This window comes from Branchiostoma lanceolatum, chromosome 9, assembly GCF_035083965.1.
Source record: "Branchiostoma lanceolatum isolate klBraLanc5 chromosome 9, klBraLanc5.hap2, whole genome shotgun sequence".
Taxonomy (NCBI): Eukaryota; Metazoa; Chordata; class Leptocardii; order Amphioxiformes; family Branchiostomatidae; genus Branchiostoma; species Branchiostoma lanceolatum.
In genome coordinates this window covers 10,665,125-10,684,384 of record NC_089730.1, presented here as the reverse complement: position 1 = coordinate 10,684,384, position 19,260 = coordinate 10,665,125, and the positions used below count along the sequence as shown (strand labels likewise).

The window sequence follows — 19,260 nt, the reverse complement described above, 5'->3', positions numbered from 1 at the left end:
GGAGATAACAGAATCGTCCCATGGAAGAAACGGGGTCAGAATATCAAAGATTACTGTGAGAGTTGAAACTCAAATTGAAGACTAAAAGCGTCAAAGAAGCGATTTAAATCAGTCATGTCACTGTCCCGGGACACCCCACCCCACCACTACTCTTGTGCCGGATGTGTTTTAATACAAGAACGGGGGGGGGGGGGGGAGGGGGGGCGATTGCAAAGGGCTGTAATGCCAAAAATTTGCTGTTTAATGGAGGGCAGTCAAATAGAAATATTGGATATGTAGGTGAAACGAACGAGAGTTTGTCATTGGGGGGGGGGGGGCGTTAACTCAGGTAGACCAAAGAATACCTGGCGCAGGACCTTCCTAGAGGACATGAAAAGAGTTGCATCCCTTGAAAGAAGTTGAGTGCACGACAGTCGACAAAACTAGATGGAAACTTGCTGCCCAATGTGCCTATGGGCACAGGAGGACCTTATGTGTAAGGTAAGGTCAACTCAGCTAGCGCCATCTACTGGAATGTATAAGAAATGCAGCACAAGCGAAAGACATTCGTACCACTGATCACGAAACATTCTGGGATATGCTCGTTGGCACGATACAGTTTCGATAGCTTTTGTAACAATATGTTCACAAGTTGACAAACAAGAACGATTCAGACTACAGCACCACCGCCCCCCAACCCCCACCGCACCCTAGTCTACTGTAATATAAAGACCTGACACCTGCTAGTCCAGTACGTATCCCGGGGCCACACTGGTACACCTGTAACTTTAGCACGCGTCAGCTCTGTCTATAAGCTTACTTGACGTTGTCATTCAAAATTAGACTACAGACGCATGGTTCTATTCTTTATGGCAGCCACTTCTGAAGCTTTTTATTTTCCCTTTTAATCGCAAATTCTAATCCTCGCAATTGACTATACTCATATCTCGTGTCATTAGTTCTTTCAAGTTTTAAGTTTTTGTAGCCCGTAAAGTAACTAAATCTGAATAAATCAGTAAATACGAAAAGAAGGAGGTTTAGTGCCTACATCATCACAGGAAAAAAATGACAGAAAAGTGATTGACAGCTGAGCCAAACGTCATTCACAGCAAATCCAGGGAGACGCCTGAACGTCAGGTGGCCGTTATCCCAGTCTCCGCCTCTGATTGGACCGGCAATTGCCCCTCTAATTGGTCGCGACCATCCCGCATAATTCTGGGCGCGAGGCAACGCCGACGAACATTTTGGGAATGTCAGGCTTCGGGACGACTGTTTCGCCCCTGTTCAGAACGTTTTCGTCTCCGCCGAACTGGGAAGCCCTGTCACTGTGTGTGCCAGGAACGGGAGCAGGTACCGGACACAGACAACACGACAGGAGCATGTCTGAACACGCGGAGGTAGGTGCTGTTTGTTGTTGTTGTTGTCCTATAAGGTTAGCAATTATGTCACACGTGAGTACAGCTATAGCCCATATAATTCCCCTCCTGTGTCTCGTTGGTCGCACCTTGAGGACTACACTTGCTCCTTCATGATAACTCGATCTACCGAACCGTGTACAGGTGAATCTTGGCTAGCAGCTATGAACGAAACCTTTTTATAGAAAATGTTGCCGGAAAAGGAGGAAAAATTACCATTTCAGTATGAATTTTTGGTGTATCATCTTTGAAATGAGCAGTTTTGATATGGAAATATTTCGTCAGTCTCCCTATTTTAGATGACTTTCTAAGGATAATGAAATTAAATCTTGTGTTAGATTCTTTCTGTCGAAATTGTAGCTTTCCTCGTGCCCCATTGTTATTTGTATTGCACTTTTTGATAAAATTAAACGTTTCCAATCATGCAGACTTTTATGAAGTCAGACTGTGTAAATGTAGTTATTTCTGGATCATTTCGGTAACAAGAATGTTGATGAAAATAATATTTCTGATCAAATTTGTCAAACTATTTTCTTTCTTGCAAAATGGTTCCTAATTGTTTTTTATCCTTGTTGGTCTTCTTGTTTTCCTTAACTCTTAGTATTGTGTATGAGAAATTTTGTTCATTTTCTATTCTAAAATCATCGGGTCATGAGGCTTACTTTAGTACTTTGAAAGACACGATATTGTAGGCAAATGTAGTAGTTTAGTAAAATAAGCTCGTGAATGAAGGGAAGTTCACGACTGTTCCTTTTCTCTGTGTCTTCTTACTTTTAAGAAAACACAGAAAGGGAAATCATACAGGTCACCTCGCATGGTAAAACATTTTATTTTGATTATTTTGAGAATAAATTGCAGTAAAGTGTTAAGAGTTACAAAACTAACGTCTTTCTAAAAAGAGAACAGTCGGTGAACCAATGCAGAAGCTCTTCTTGGCACCGATTGAATGAATGAAAATAACACATGTCAGGGCATATAATGAAAACTTCATCATGTGAGAAACCCTTTTGTTATTTTCCACAGAAATTTGGTATCATGCTGTGGAATATAGCTTCTTACTTGTACTTTGTGTCTGTTTTCCTTGCAATCGACAAAAGTATTAAGTGAAGGCTCTGTTTCTTCACGTTTGCGTCTGTTGGTGTTCATTGAGATGATGTAACATAAAGGCGATATAGCTATGACAAAATACGCACAGCTTTTGAACTATTTTAGCCATGTAATAATTCGTCAGTGCTAAACACATGTACAAATCATCGGCGTAAACCGACAAATTTTGTACAGTTATGTGCTGCGTAGAACTCGGTAAATCTTAGTAATACTATGTCTTACTCATGCTCTTATGTTCACGGGTTGGTCTTAGTCTACGCTTTTCTTTAGTCACTGACGAAAGATAGCGGATGCTGTCTGAACCGTCTGACTGTTTCAAAATTTTATCCAATCTTATTACCAGGATGTCTAACCCTCATCGACGTAGTCTACACTTTGCCTACACGTTGCCCCTGTGTGGCGACAATTGGGTAATGTCTGTTGACTTTTTTCTTCCATTTCTCCAGATGGACAGTGAGTTGTGCACGGGGTGCGGCGGTCCTATCCAGGACAAGTTCCTGCTGAAGGTGGGGGAGCGGCAGTGGCACGTCAAGTGTCTGCGGTGCTCGGTGTGCCAGACTCCGCTGGGCAGGCACACCACCTGCTACACCCGCGAGGCCGACGTCTACTGCAAGGCCGATTATATCAGGTGACGACATTTCCCGCTACACCTGACAGTTGTTTGGCTGTTTATGTCAACAGCAGACTGAGATTGTGGTGTATCATTGTACCTCAACGTTAGTTGGTCCAGACGCTGTTTTATACTTTTGGACTTCGTTGTAGTATTTCAATACAATTTTTATGACAACACACAATTCTAACATTAGTCAGACTTTGACAGTAATAAAAAAGCTATTTCCAGGCACTATCAATAGTACAAGATGTACAGTAGCACGTATCATTGCATCTAAATTGAGACGGGAAATTTGACTATGATGAGACAAACTCTACATGTACACTAGCCAAAGTGAAGAAACCTTGCTGCCCAATCTGGCATCACGAAAATCCGTTTCGGTAATTGTTATGAAGTACAAGTGAGAAAACCAGTAGACTATACTTGTTCCTCCCAAGCTGACATCGCTTGTTTCATATCACCATTCTCTTTAAAAAAAACGTCATAAAAAACATATTCTGCGACCAAGCAGCTGTTACTTTTCCCCCCCAGCAGCTAGGGCGTCTGCGCACTCTCTTGATGTAGAGTCAGTCGGTATAAAGACAACCATACAGGTGCACATACCGGAGGGTTACTATCAACTGTTCCTATATCACAACATCTAGTCAAAAGTTGGATCTCCGAGTTTTCAATGCTGTCGTATTTTTGCTCTCACAGTACTGTCATATTCATTACACATAATTCAGTCCAAAACGCAAGTTGCTACGAGTATATGAAATCTGGGATGATTTTGGACGTATGATGAGTGAAATAGGAGAGGGTCAACACCTGAAAACCCTAGCTGTATATGGCTTCCTTTATCATCATTTCGAGAAAGATACACAATACACCTACACACAGCCTCTGTGCTTGTTGACATACTCCTGGAAAAGGTTACCACTAGGTGACGTGGGTTGTTCCTGTCTCTCTCTAAGGTCCAGTCGTCAGTCTAAGTATCTTCCTTTCTCGCGTTATCTCTATAGTTATCGCGTTTGCGCCGATTGGAGGATTATACCACGATTAAGTACAAGTCCCGGACCTGTGTCTGTTTTCCCGCATGGCTCCCTAACCTCCCATCGGCTCGGTGTTACAGAGATACCCGGGCAGGTTTATTTACTGTCCTCCGCTTTTATAGTCGTCTTTCGGGACAACAGACATGAGCTGTGTATTAGATGGGGTCACTGCATGTCTCTTGGATAAGGTGGTCTGTGAACGGAAGGGCGTTTGAAATCATATGAGGCTATGAGGTTTACCTATTTGTTTTCTTCTTAATACAGACACTATTCAACACATGGGAGTAATCTGTGGCATTGATAAAATGGAGATATGAAATCAAACGTATGACATGAGACTAAATATCCACCATCTACCAGACCGTTCGAAACCAAGGAACACGTATCGATGATTGCAACTGTTTTAAGGACTGCACATCATTGGAAATTTTTAAGTGGCCGGAAACCTTTGGCATACACTTCAGCTACATCATTGTGAACACCCAGCTATTTGCACGTTTGGTACAGTATTGGGCAGTGGTATAGTGACAGAAAAAGGTCATTTACTAAGACATCGCTTGCCAAGCCTACCCTACAGACTATCTGCTTACGTCGTAAGGCACTCAAGGTTGTCGCGCATTTTCACATCCTATGAGAAGCAGCAAATAAACACTACACAAACACTACCAACATCACCACAGATCGTGCTGGGTTGATAAGTGTACAACAGTTTTTGTGGATGCCACGGCAAAATAGACGACTCCAAGAGCCGGACAGGTAGGAGGGTCCGCTAGTTGTCCAACATAGCTTGTGTGGTTATACTCAGCACTCAGTATCGCTTTATCTAATAAACCACAAAATAGCACAGATACTATTCGTTTAGAAAAATGAAAATGAGTTGTAAGTGAGGACATTAGGACAGGGACAGCAATGTTAGTGTGGGCGTGGTGAGCACCAAGGACAGGGACAGCAGTGTTAGTGTGGGCATGTTCAGCACGAAGGACAGGGACAGCAGTGTTAGTGTGGGCATGTTCAGCACCAAGGACAGGGGCTGCAATGTTAGTGAGGATGGCTTTCAGCACCGAGGACAGGGACAGCAGTGTTAATCAGCTGAACAAAGCTCACACTAACACTGCTGTCACTGTCCTTGGCGACGCGTCACAATGATCTAATACCAAAGGAAACATAACCATTTAGAATATCATTCATTGTAAATTTGTACCATGTACATTAACGTTATTAACGTTAACATCGGGTAACATGGTATTTCCATGCTGTTGGCACAAAAGCCGACAGTGTCTTGTTAACTATTTGTTTTTATTGGTATTCATTAAGAAAATACCGTATAAAGAAAACAACCCTTTCTAGCAGCCTACATTAAATAGGTCGTTTGCTGCAGCACTTGTAACCCATTTCCTCTTTGTCAGTGTTGCCAGCTTAAGTTTTGCTTACGTGTTAATCGCAGACATATATTTCCCTGGCAGCCGTTTAGTGCGCACTACATTTTTCACACGCCCGATATCGCCACATGAAGGGGAAGGAAGAAACCGTGCTCTCAACGACTTCATATAGACTAAGTCTTGATGTATGGCACGATTATGCTTGAAGAGAGCTCTTTGGCCCAGACTTTTAAATCTTTTACAACAGCCAAGCTATTTTGAGTCCCCCCTCCTCTGTAATGTCCACCTCTACCATAGCTAGGATTTTCAAAATGGCGCCATTTGTGGGGATTAAAATGTACTTGTAGTTCCAGGGGTTAAGGAGCTCTAAATCCCGCGCAATATTTTATGACTGCAAAGTTTCTCCCCCGCTTGTCATTTCTAACTTGGAATGACGGTGATGATTGGTCTTCAGAGGGTGCTGTGGCGCTCACAGCCGGGGCGATGTCGTCCCTCTTGGTTGTACTGTGTTTGAAGTCGACAGGTCGACTGAGACTTGCCACGAATAAAACCCTCTTCACGTCTCAGAGTAATCAAGAAGTTGAACCGTTGTTGTCACCTCTGAGTGAACTGAGGAATTATCGGACTTTCCGGTCGTATTTCTTTATTTGTTTCAACACCACATCAAATCTAACCCACCAGTGTACTAAAATCCGGCACTGACGTAACAGTGACGACTAGGATACTTTCAAGAACCATGTTGTATTACAAACGAAATCTCTTTACCGTGGCGTTCAAAATTTAGATCCATGTGAGCTCAGTTTCAAGGCCTATTTCGGCATTCTTTATTTGAACATTGAGCCTCTTTGCACATACATGTATTTTTTGCACCTTAACAAGTTAACTGTATTTTTCTTTCAGACAATTTGGCACCAAGTGTGCAAAATGTTGTCGGAACATCCAGTCGAACGACTGGGTCCGGCGCGCCAAAAGTAACGTGTACCATCTCGCCTGCTTCGCCTGTGACGCCTGCAAACGACAACTGTCCACAGGGGAGGAGTTTGCGCTGCATGACGGGAAGGTTCTGTGCAAGACCCACTATCTAGAGGCCATGGACGCGGCGGCCGGAAGCGGAAATGGATCAGGTATTGAATAACTCGTTCGTGAATTCTTGTCCATTTCTGTTATGACAACTTGTCTCCGACCTCACTCCCATGCACATCCACAAATTCAAACACCTCTTGCACACACCTTATATGTGCCTTGTTTTATAATGATTAGCATAAGGTGTAATATTACCGGAATGCTTGTATATTTTTCCTTTCAAATGATACCTCATTTGTTAGTATCACTTTTGTGGAACGAGCACCATGACTGATTTCGTGATTGGGTCGACTTAAAAGGGTACTCAAATTTACCCTGCCAATGTCAAACACTATTGGTACACAAACACACAAATTAAACATACGCACACTCAGACACACGCACGCACGCACGCAAACGCACACACACACACACACACACGCGCACACACACGCACGCACGCACACACACGCAAGAACACACACACGCAAGCACACAAACACACACGCACGCACACACACACACACAAAACACACACACACACAAAACACAAAAAACAAACACATACATACATACATACACAAAGACATACACACACGCGCACACACGCACACACACACACACACGCACACACACACACACACACGCACACACACACACGCACACACACACACACACACACACACTTAAAACTTATTTCATACGTGTAGCTCTGTTCTCATGCTTTTCTTAGACCCATGTTTCCTCCCAACTATAATTAAGATAAGGATTTATTGAAAGTAAAACTGCTGACTTGTATCTTTATAAGCCTTTGCCCGCACCTCTCCAGGAATAGAGCCAGAGTTAACAGGTATAACATGTTACGTACCTAGAGTAGCAGACATCCCGAATATCCAGTCGGGTCAAGTTTAACCAACAACAATAACCCGCCCTTAGCGGCACTGAACGAGCACTCTCCCGGAGAGAGCCATTTGCAGTAGAAACAGCTCCGTTTTTCTGCTAGGAAATAATCTCTCGGTCGGCTTAGTGGGACAGTTAATGGACGTAAAGTAGTCATTTGGTTGTTGCGCAGTGGGTTTCCAAACGATCAACAACCTCGGCGCACTTATCTGGCTAAAAGTTCTTCAGCGGTATAAACGGTCGGCAATCGACGCGCTCAAAAACTGAACACAGATTGTGCAAATCGTCTGCTTGAAATCGAGTTTGCGAGAGGAGAAAAAATGGCCACTAAAGCTCCGATGGGTTGAAATCGTCGTGCTTAATGGGATACTGTTGCATATAAATCGAACCTCAAGTGGCAAAATAGCATTTTAATACCCCGCCGGCCCCACGGAGATGTCAGAATTAAACCGCAGGCCGCTTTCAACCACATGTACGGAACGCATCGGTCAGGCCTGATGGGCGCGCGGATAAGGCTGTGCTGAAACAAGGATTAGCGCAATGGATTTGGTGGATAATACCAAAATACCGAATCGCCCGCCGCCCTTTCATGACTTGCATTTAGCACGGACAGATTTAATGAAGAAACATTCTCCGACGGTATGCAGCTGCGCAAACGGGCGGCCTAGAGGCAAGTCGATGGCTTCTTACGTGGAGAGAGCGCGCGTTTGGAAGTAATCACAGTTTGGAACAAGTTAGCAGTTCTTCCAGCACAGTCACACACTTCACACGGGCGAAGAGTTAGCTGTGCTTTGTACCAAGGCTTTTACCTCCGTTTTTAGACACAATTTCAATCATGAATTCAGTAGAAGTTCCTCAGGAATCAAGCACGTCAACTAATCTATATAATTTTCTCCAAGTTGCCTAACTTAACTTTTGTAAGGACTAGTAACAATTGTTATCTTTCTCCGTCATAGATTTTAGCATGACTCAATTTTGTGAAAAGGAATTGCTGTGGCTACGAGAAAATCATATTTACAAAGAAGAGTTTGAAATAATTGGTGTGAAAATATCTCTGTGAAGATGACTATTGCATTACAAACATATAGTTAGGGAATAGTTAGAGTCCAGGTTGCTGACAACAAAACGAGGACATTCTTGCGACAATTGTGGATATGTCGTACAAATACAGCTGTCTTGTGTCGGAGAAGGTTGTCGTTTAGCCTTGCCGTGTGTCGTAGTCTCTATAAAGAATGTACGATGTTTGTGACCGAGCCTTTACTAGCTCTTCAGTGAGCTAAAACTGTGTCGAGATCACTCTCCTTTCATAACGGTACGGGCGTAGTCCAGTGGTTGGTGATCTTGCCTCTGGAACTAGAAGCCACAAGTTCGATCCCGGCTGTGTCGCTCACCCGACATGCACGCTGTAAAGGGTCGCAGTCCTTAGGACTGGACGTTAAGCCGTGGTCCAATGTTCATTGTGCTTGTCGAAAAGAGCTATGGAAATTTCCCCGGTACAAATGAACCTGTAAATACTGTACATGGCGTCTGTCTTCTCTATTAGGACCTGTGGAAGAATAGCTTTTCAGTCTTTTCAGTAAGCTAAAACTGGATCGAGATCACTTTCCTTTTTACTAAATAATTTGTTCTTTTTCAGACTGTGACTCACTCTACAGCGGGGAGAGCGGCTCAGGGGGGCACCGTCCCAAGCGCGTGCGCACTACCTTCACAGAGGAACAGTTGCGGGTGTTGCAGGTGCGCCTAAACTAACAAATACCATAAGAATAGGTGTGAGGAGTTTTGACAAGAACCTAGCAGTAGTGCTGCCAACCGTATACAAATGCACTGTAAGAATGTGCGTGTTAAAATGTATACCGGTGCATTGGTGTATGAGTAAATACATTTTCACTATTACAAAAAAAGATTATGTGAAACATCTCTCGACTCTTGACGAGCTTTCATGTATTGATGGCGTTCTAGACTGGAGAATCTACATTTGAAGAAACAGGAATATTCTTTGTGTTTCCAGGCAAACTTCAACATCGACAGTAACCCAGACGGACAGGACCTAGAGCGGATCGCACAGATCACGGGACTCAGCAAACGGGTGACTCAGGTACTGTTTCTTTGGAATTAGCGTATTCAATAACGGTTTACAGTCCAGTTTCTGGACATAGAGTGTGTAACTGGTGCTGAAGATGCCCACACTAACACTGCTGTCCCTGTCCTTAGTGCTGAACATGCCCACACTAACATTGCTGTCCCTGTCCTTGGTGCTGAACATGCCCACACTAACACTGCTGTCCCTGTCTCTCGAGCTGAATATGCCTTCGCTAACACTGCCGTCCCTGTCCTTGGTGTTGAACATGCCCGCACTAAAACTGTTGTCCCTGTCCTTGATGCTGAACATGCCCACACTAACACTGCTGTCCCTGTCCTTGGTGCTGAACATGCCCGCACTAACACTGCTGTCCCTGTCCTTGGTGCTGAACATGCCCGCACTAAAACTGTTGTCCCTGTCCTTGATGCTGAACATGCCTTCGCTTACACTGCTGTCCCTGTCCTTGGTGCTGAACATTTACACACTAACTTTGCTGCACCTGCCCTTGGTGCTAGACATGCCTTCGCTAACACTGCTTTAATTTATAAGACAGCGTATACAATAACGATTTGCAGTCGAATTTGTGTCACAAATTCTGCCCTTGGCCCTGGGGCAACACCCACACTATCACTGCCGTCCCTGTCCTTGGTGCTGAACATTTACACACTAACACTGCGGCACCTACCCTTGGTGCTAAACATGCCTTCGCTGACACTGCTTTATAAGACGGCGTATACAATAACTGTTTGCAGTCCAATTTGTATCACAAATTCTGCCCTTGGCCCTGGGGCAACACCCACACTAACACTGCCGTCCCTGTCCGTACCCCGGTGATGTACGTTTAGGCATCCTATTAATATTTCTTCTGTCATTCCTTGCAGGTGTGGTTCCAGAATTCTCGCGCGAGACAGAAAAAATACGGCAACCTCACCGGAAGCAAATCTCTCTCTCCAGGTACGACCTTCCATCTAATCTTCTTATCCTTCTTCTTTTAGAGTAGCGCCACACTTTAACAGCAACAAAAGATTATGTATAAAGACTGTGCATCTGCACTGACTCTTATACAGGCGCAGGTAGAGATTTTGTAGTTCTCCAATCTCCAAATATGTAAATAAGAGTCGTCATAAGAGTCAGTCACACAGTTACACATGTGTCCGTACGTCAGACATGATGTAAAGGCACCAAACCACCCTGTTTAATACTACCGAAAACCCTGTAACCAATGTGCAAAAGTGAAAGAATTTTCGTGGCTAATGGAGGTTGAAATGTCGCCGAAAACAGTTTTCCTGCTGTCGTCATGCCACTATAACTACTTAATGTTGTCACCTCCTGCACTTTGCAAGTGTCACTGAGACGACATCATAATTGTGCTGGCGTATATCGCCGACCTCTCTTTGTTAACTTCCGCTCACAAAACGTTCCGCTTTGTTCTGGTCCATTTCTGGAGCGTTCCTTCCAATGACGTCTCCCATTTACTGCGTCATACGCTGCTTCGTGCAGCATGGCCGGGGTTGTTTTCGGAGGCAGGGCCATAAGTGTGAACTTGCGTTCATTTTTAACGTGTTTCTCGAGATCTTACGGCGTCGTGCTATTACCCATCCAATTCTTGTTTCATGTAGTTGCTTTTTAGTATATTTGACTTCTGGGACACATTCGGTAATATTTAGAATTTACACCTTTCAAATTTCTCATTGTTTTGAAAAAAGATTATATACATTTTAGAAATCTCAAACCATGTCCGTAGTATTTTATCTGGTCAGGAAAACACAAGGATATGTGAATAAGAATGATACATATTGTGGACAATGAATTGATGGCGTTTTAGTAACATTACCGCCTTGGATTCGACGTACAAAATCCATCTAACTTGTGGCGAAAACGGTTGCTGTAGATCTTTGTCCACGGTTAGTTCTAAACTTTTGAGTCTCGCTGAAACTCGAACGGCAAAAAAAACTGTACGACGAATTTGACTGCACTGGTAGGCACAACAGTTACATCTGATTTCCCAGGCTATTTGATTGTTAGATTTCCGCCGTTCCAATTCATCCCGGTCGGAGAGAACGGTCGGTGATTTCTGAGCTGCGTTCATCCGGGCACCGTTAGTCATCTCACGGCGGGCGACACCCCTGCACGGAGGGTCCCGGGGGCAGACTCCTGTTGACTTAACCCGATTGTTTGCATGTCCGCCAAATTCTAATCACTTCATTAGGCTGAATCCCCCTCAGTCCGCGCCACGGCGCATCCTCATCACCGTCTGTATCCCCGCGGACTGACTAAACTGATCATCCGTGCATCGCTTCATGTCTTTAACATTCATAACGGCAGCGCGCCGCAGTTCGATTCACAAACGTTTTCGGTAGAGAAGAGGCGGTTGAAATTTAATTGTCGATCGTTAGAGAAATTAGATTCCCGCGTCTCAACCACGCGACGCCGGGGGAGACCAGACTTCAAACGCCGTTTAATTCGAGACAAATTAACAAATACACACGCACATTTGCACTCGATTTGCATGGCGCTGTACCGGGTTCGAACCGGCAAACGCAGAATAGCCGGCTGATTAGTTTCACATGTAGTGTCGTAAGGGTGAGGAGTGAAATAGACGATGTGTACTTTTGCGAAACAATCATCACTGGTTGAAAAGCGTACTTATCTTTTTGAAATATCAAAAGCAAAGTTGTACAATAGACCGATCCCAAAGCCACGCCCCCTGTTCGATTTCGAACACCTCCGTCAAAAACAGGGTTTGACGGACCAAACATGGCCGCCGCGGCTAGGTTGAAAATAATGCCACTGACTTCGGTTTAGCTTTTGTGGCACTGAAACCCTTTCAGAGCGGGCCAAATAAGAATGCTATGTTTTCTTTGTTGAAGGCTGTATCCACCAGGTTGAGTTGTTTAAGGAGGGGGTAGGTGTAGTTGCGGTGAGAGCGTAATGTTTTCGGGCAATGTTAAAGCGGTATGCGCCGCATAGCTTTCCCTTGTAGGTGGGCATCAGCGCCCAATTTCTGACAAGCAGCCGATGCACGTGTAAAACAGGGTTCGTATATCTGTGACAGGGTTCCCACTGTGTTGACTGCATGCATAACAGCTGCATGGTATCTAGTAACTAAAAATTAAAATGCATTCTTTTACTTCCCTGTTCACATTCAAGTTAACCAGTTTCAGACACCAGTAACTGAAGAGACGAAACTCTGCGCTAGCGGACTTTGTAGTAGTCAGCATGTGGAACAAGCTTCCTCCCCTTGAGTGCCCGACCTATTTTCTTTTTAGATTCGTTTTTATTCTGAGCATGCATTCAACCAATACAGTGGAAAACCTATCCCAGATATACGTACCCTGCTTTACACGTGCCATTTCTGCCCCGCCAACGCTGTTTTTGACGGAGGTGGACTGAATAGAACAGGGGGTTCTATTGGTCTTCTATTCGTTCGATATGGTGTTCGACAGGATCGGTCTATTTTATTGATTTCCATCTTCTATTTATGTTTAGCCATACCTAGTATGGCTCAACATATTGTTTTTGTGCATGTTCTTCTTCTCCTCCTGCCAAATCTTCAAATCGATTCAACTCCGCCATTTTTTAATCAACCGACCTGAAATTTGACAAGGAGGTAAAGAAGGCAAATACCCTCAGGTGATTTTAAAATTGCTTTGAAACAGGCCTTAAAATCATTTTTATGGAGGTTTTTTGGGGCATTTTTAGGCAATTTTTATATTTTTGGCTCCTGTGCCCTGGTATTACAAGCAAATGACCTGAAATTCGCTACAAGGGTGCCTTGAACATGTCCCTACAAGACTACAATCACATTTCTGGTGTACATCACTTCAAAATGTTTCGTTTTGGGTACTTTTGGACCCATTTTCAGACCAAAAACGGGTCAAAAGTGCTGTCCCCGTTCCATGTTCTATCTTAGAATCCATGTTCTATCTAAGGTTCCGGGCGTTCCATTTGCTGCTGGCCAAAGAACATGTGTTCTTTTCAGGTTACCTGAGGTCATGTTGCGGGTAAACACGCGAGCCATTGCAGTAAGAAGCTCTTGGTGTCTCGCAGAACTTGTAGAAAGAATTGTTTTGCACGGGTGATTTTGGAACAGTCAATTTATGCATCGGGAGGGAGATTGGCAAAGTATGATGCTCTCGCAAATGTTGCCTTCCTACATGCAGTTAATATTTCGATTTGCCCAGGGGTTATTTTGGGACAACCCACTTCTTGCATGGGGAGGAGTATGGCTAAACATGCTGTATTTGCTCAGGGGCAAATGACGGCCTTTCTAGTTATCTTCAGCCTTTGCTGGCCATTTCATATATGTGTCTTCAATGTTGATTTACCGATGCCGCCATTTTCTTCCTCTTCAAGTGTGTGTAACATCATGATGATGATTTACTTAGTGTCAACTGTCACTTCTCTTTCTACGGCACCAATCCTCCTCTTAACCCAAATAGTAAGGAAACAGTGGTGGGTCAGAAAGGCTGAGAGTCGATCTTACACGACTGGCGTTTTGGGGTTTAATACATCTGTAACTCTATCTAAAACAGGACGAGTAATTTCTGTTCCGGGGACGAAATGATAAGACACAATACAATAATCTTATGTGCGGAAAATACTCACAGGAGGTCAGGGCACTCCATGCGAACTCAGTAGCTGACCCAAAAAAATTAGTAACGTTAGTCTACTGGCGGACCAAAATTTGTACTTGTTACAGGCGGTTCTATATGACGAAATGAAGCTCTTTGCTTCAAACTGTAAGCCCCGAAAATCCTAATTCACCTGCTATTTTCAGAAATGTTTTTGGTTTATAAGTTGACAAAATTTAATGTAGGATTTCTTCCGCACATCTGCAACGTCAAGACAAGACTGCCGTTTCATAGACCCAGTTGACACTAAATAGCAACTTAACAAAATCACCCCCCTTTTCAGAAAGAGTAATACGTGATGCCAACAGTCCACTTCGGCACTGACGCTCCGAACAAGTGTGTGGTCCGACACTTCACGAGAGAGAGGTTATTTGGGAGCCTTCTCAAAAACGTTATTCTGTCAATAAGCCATGCGCTCCGAGCACTTCTCCCTACACAAGGGCCCGGTTCCCACCGCTCAGGAGCATCTAGTTCTACTAATGACCGGTCCTTAGCACAATAAGTCGTTACACTAATCTTGCTGAATTGTTGCCACTTGTCAGTAATTTACGCGCCATTTAATATTTATGGGAGATGTGTTCCATCGTTTTGAAACTATGTCGCGTTTAAAAAAAAAACAAGAACACTTGAGAGAATATCTGTTGTGTTGACATCATTTAGGGAAAATAGGGCACTCATGTTGATATGTACATCCAGTTTTGACAAGAGAAGAATATGGTCTTAAAGAGGCATTCAAGTGGAAAACCGTGGGAAGCCACCCTACCTTTCTATCTACCGGCTGATTGGTTGGGTGGTTGTTTGACGTACTATCTTTTGTTCCTACCTGTTTTTCACGAATAGCTGGTGCTGGGTTCGTTAGTATGACTGTGTATCTTGTCCGTGTCGTCTTTCGAAAAACTTTGCATTTGGTGAAAAAAGAAATAGAATCCCCGTAGAAAAACTGCAATAAGTAAAAGGGGTAGTTGTCTCTAAGAGAAAGGGCTATGAATTATCGACATACATTTTATTCTTTTTTGTTTTGCAGGTAGAAAGTGCTGTATCAAATGCGGACAAATCTACTGCGCATGTGTACAGGGCGGTCTGCAAGCCACCTCTTGTGCGTGACGTCACTTCCGGTTCCAGTCTGCTGTGCAAGACATGTGCCAATATCTCAAGACATTCTTCTCAGACACGATTGTATCCGTCTAAAGATTAAAAACTGTTAAACGTTCTTGTATATCATAAAGATCAGTATTTATTTCAGCGGTATATTGTTAATGTGTGTTGAAAAACAAAATAATACTATAAAAGTAGAGGATTGCGGCCTACTGAATAGAGTTCAAACATTTTACTTGTATGTGTTTCGTTGTTTGGAGAAAAGAGCATGTGTATTTCCCGTTGTAAATCCCTCTGTGGACATGCGGAGTTAGCCCGGCGTAAGTGTGCATGCCCCGTCATACCCATCGCTCAATTACGGGGCGAACCCCAAAGCCGAAAAACAAACGTTGTTAGCTGTACCGAGCGGGCAGGTGGCGCGACACCCCACCCACGGGTCATCACATACATCACATACATCACACAGCATATTAACAGATCAAAAGTGCAGAGAGGTCTGTTTGCCCAAAGTATTATACCAGCGACAGAATACTCACTCGGTTGTATATCATTATGTTCTTATCGTAGTGTCAATATTTGGTGCCGATGTGATATTGTGTTTATAAGATATCAGTAGATGTGCGCACAATATTCTGATTAACGTGTGTTAATGTGAGAGTGCATAAGGTCCAGAGATTGACGGTTGAATATCTAAAAAAAGGACCCTTCTTTCCGCCGATCCAAGAAATGTTATATCAGTCGTCGTTCTGATATTCACTTGAAATATTCTGTTTATGACATATCTAACCGTATATTTGACTACATGGAAAGTTAGAAAAGTAGATGATATATTGTCTGTTATGTACATCTTATTTATAGTAAAGTCTTATTTATTTATAGTAGTAAAGTAAACTTGGACATTGGGAACAACACGGTTCTCTAGTTGCATTACATTAGAACAAGACTCAGTGTAGCGTATTTCTCTATATGATCATTCGATGACAGTCATAAAGTTGAGAAATTCCAATCGGTCTGTTTGTTTGTTTGTATATATGTCTGTTTTGAAAAAAAAAAACTTGTGATAGGTTGTAGAAAAGAAATTTAGCTATATATCAATAATGCACCACACGATTGTACATCATTTAGCGTGAACAATGACACAAGGATTGACACACATTATCGACTTGAGTGCAAACTATCTGATACATAGGGAACAGTGAAGTGTTGGTACAGATAGAAGTGGAATACATATATCTACCTTTTACCGTATCGACCCGGCCCTAGCGTGAACCCATGTACTGTAGAACCCAGTCTCTCAGTACGAGAACACAGCCCGTCTAATTATGACGAGACTTCCAGCCCTAAATGGCCGGATATCCAGAAATCTCCGGTCTAATCCGGGTCGTCTGCGATGAAACGGTTTAATCGTTCCACGTCGATCCTTCATCAGACGAATCGTCCCGGAAACTCAGACAACAGTCGGATTCGTCCTATCTGCAGCTAGACATTAATTAAAGGCCGATTATGGACGATCATTAAGATGTTTTATTGCGATACTGTTTTCCTGGATTTTTCCGCTGTTGAGCGGAGACAGAGTGACGTGAGATGATTTGTAGAGTAAAGAAAGCAGAATATTCGGGAACAATCAGACCCTAATGATCCAGGCGAGCACGCGAATATTTCTCTGCCGCTTTTATCATCATACATACAAGCCAAAGGTATAAGGCAGAGAGTGCTTATTATATTGCGCGACTATTGTAGCAGGTACAAAGTATGCCAACAACAGTAAACATAAAATAAGACATAAGTATGGAATGAAACTATTCACTACAACAAAATCACTATCAATTAGGTTTTATATGATTCAAGTTGGGCTAATTTTGAGTAACATTATTTTTTCTAATAACAAAACAATCTTTTACATATTTGCTTATTTTAACACTGTATGAGCTGTTGCATTTAAATATCTGTTGCATTAAGTGTCTTAAAATCTGAAGTACTTGAATTTAGAGAGGTGAATAACTCATCGCGTAGAGCATCATATTATATAAACTGCTTTTTGAGTGGCAATTACAGAAGTATACTAATGAGTATTTTGGTACTCCTGTATTTTGGTTCAACACATCTATCGTCATGAAAGCAGGAAATATGGATATCATTTTATGTATACGATTTTTTTTTTACGAATGATTCTATGCACCAGCTAAGCTGAAAACTTTTGAACGACAAAATATTCAAAGGCTCTTTAGAAATGTATTGTTTATGTATTTGTCCCTCCTGTATATCTAGTGTGTGATTTTGATCAACAAACGTCGCTGAAGGAAAAATGCAAAAGTGTACAAGACTGGAGAAAAAAACGGAAAAAAGATCATGAAAAAAGCCTACACAAAAAAAGAATTCGGGAAAACACTAAAAAAATCAATGTTTTTTCATAACAAATCTGGTACGTTACTGTTATGACAAAACTGTATTCATTGTAAAGTTGCAAGAGCCTATTTCTAACAGCACAGCTTCCCCACACCGCGCACAGACACACACAGCCCCTGGATTTCCTCCCAAATTTTCTCCCAAATTAAGAGCGAATCAATATTTGTGCTGATACGGAGCGGCAGTTGATTCTCATTCAGCACAATTGTGCCCCGCTGATTGCTCGATTGTCGGTGGGCTCCCAGGAGACCACTTGTTAACATACGCTTCTCTTCAGACTCGATCCGGGGAGACGAACAGCACTGGAGCTGAGTAGAGAGGGGAGGGTTGGCGTGTGTCTGAGATCTGGAATAGAAATGATCTAAAGTTTAAGGAATATTATGTATTAAATGTGGTGTAGAATCAAGAAATCAGAAATGTGCCTTTACTGAAGGTAAACAAAAGGTACTCATCATTGTTCATCGCTATATCATTGTCCTTTCACCAATAGGAAGGGTGTCGGTATGACCATATTCATATCATTTTGTGGTCGTGTCCAGATGTATATTATATGAACGGAAGAACAGTCAAGTAATTAAAAGGCCAACGTTGGCATAGGAAGTCGGATAAGTTCTCCAAGCAGATGTCGGGGTGGAAAATCGTTACGTTTTCTGAGTGACGGCCAGGCTTCTCCGGCAGTCCCTTGCCACATATAAGAAGATGAACAGCTGAGTAAAAGGTCAAAGTTGTTAAGGGAAAACGGATGATGTCCAAACATATCCTTAACATACTCATTATGTACAAGATCTGATTTTACATGAATGTAGGTGGCGCTTCGACGGGCGTACATGGTGTTACATTGGCTCCTCGCTCGGAGCCCAAAATTGATCCTTTTCTTGTCAACTAGTGCCTTAAAGGTCATTCTAGATGTGTGTAAAAATTTCTAGACCTATTTGGGAAAGTTTTCACCAGCTTAACGCCTTATTTCTTGCATCTTTTTAGATTTTACAAGTCGGGACTACAAACCCAATCATAGCCTTATCTGCAGTACCGTTACCGACCGCCCAAATAATAGTGGTTGAAACGACCGTCAAATTACCAAATTTGCGTCTTTTCGGGAATGGGGAGATAGTGAAAGGCTCGCAAAGGGGGTGCAAATATTTAGCCTTGATAAATTAGTTTTTGAAAATGTGACCGCTTAAAATGAAGAATAACAATTTTCAAGCCATTTCGCAAAAAAAAAACATGGATATTATTTTTTTTTCAAATGACATACATTTCCTTTACCAAAAGAAGTGGTCGAGTGCACACGTCCTGAAAATTGTCACGTTTCTGAAAAGCTACCTCATCCAACTTTCATTCATGATTTGTGAAACAAGAAAAGTTGAACAAATGCAACGGTTATTTTGTCTGTTTGTTTATCGATAAATCTAACCTTTCTCTCAAAATGCTGTAAGGTATGCGGACTACTTTTGGATGCAATATTGCATTGGGCGCTGGGGGAGCCGTTTGACGGGCTCTGAGCCGAATGAACAAGACGTTAGTGTCTTTTGTAACTATACAACCTACCTCGTGGCGAC

At 42.8% G+C, this 19,260-nt stretch overlaps 1 protein-coding gene across 1 annotated transcript; it reads left to right on the top strand.

Annotated features, from left to right (window-relative positions):
- Positions 1–1,080: 1,080 nt before the first annotated feature.
- Positions 1,081–15,849, top strand: LOC136442014 (LIM/homeobox protein Awh-like). Its single transcript, XM_066438605.1, has 7 exons — positions 1,081–1,376; positions 2,948–3,129; positions 6,425–6,648; positions 9,123–9,220; positions 9,495–9,581; positions 10,448–10,520; positions 15,225–15,849. Exons 1-7 carry the CDS (start codon positions 1,230–1,232, stop codon positions 15,302–15,304), a joined length of 891 nt encoding a protein of 296 aa, XP_066294702.1. The 5' UTR covers positions 1,081–1,229; the 3' UTR covers positions 15,305–15,849.
- Positions 15,850–19,260: the final 3,411 nt, after the last annotated feature.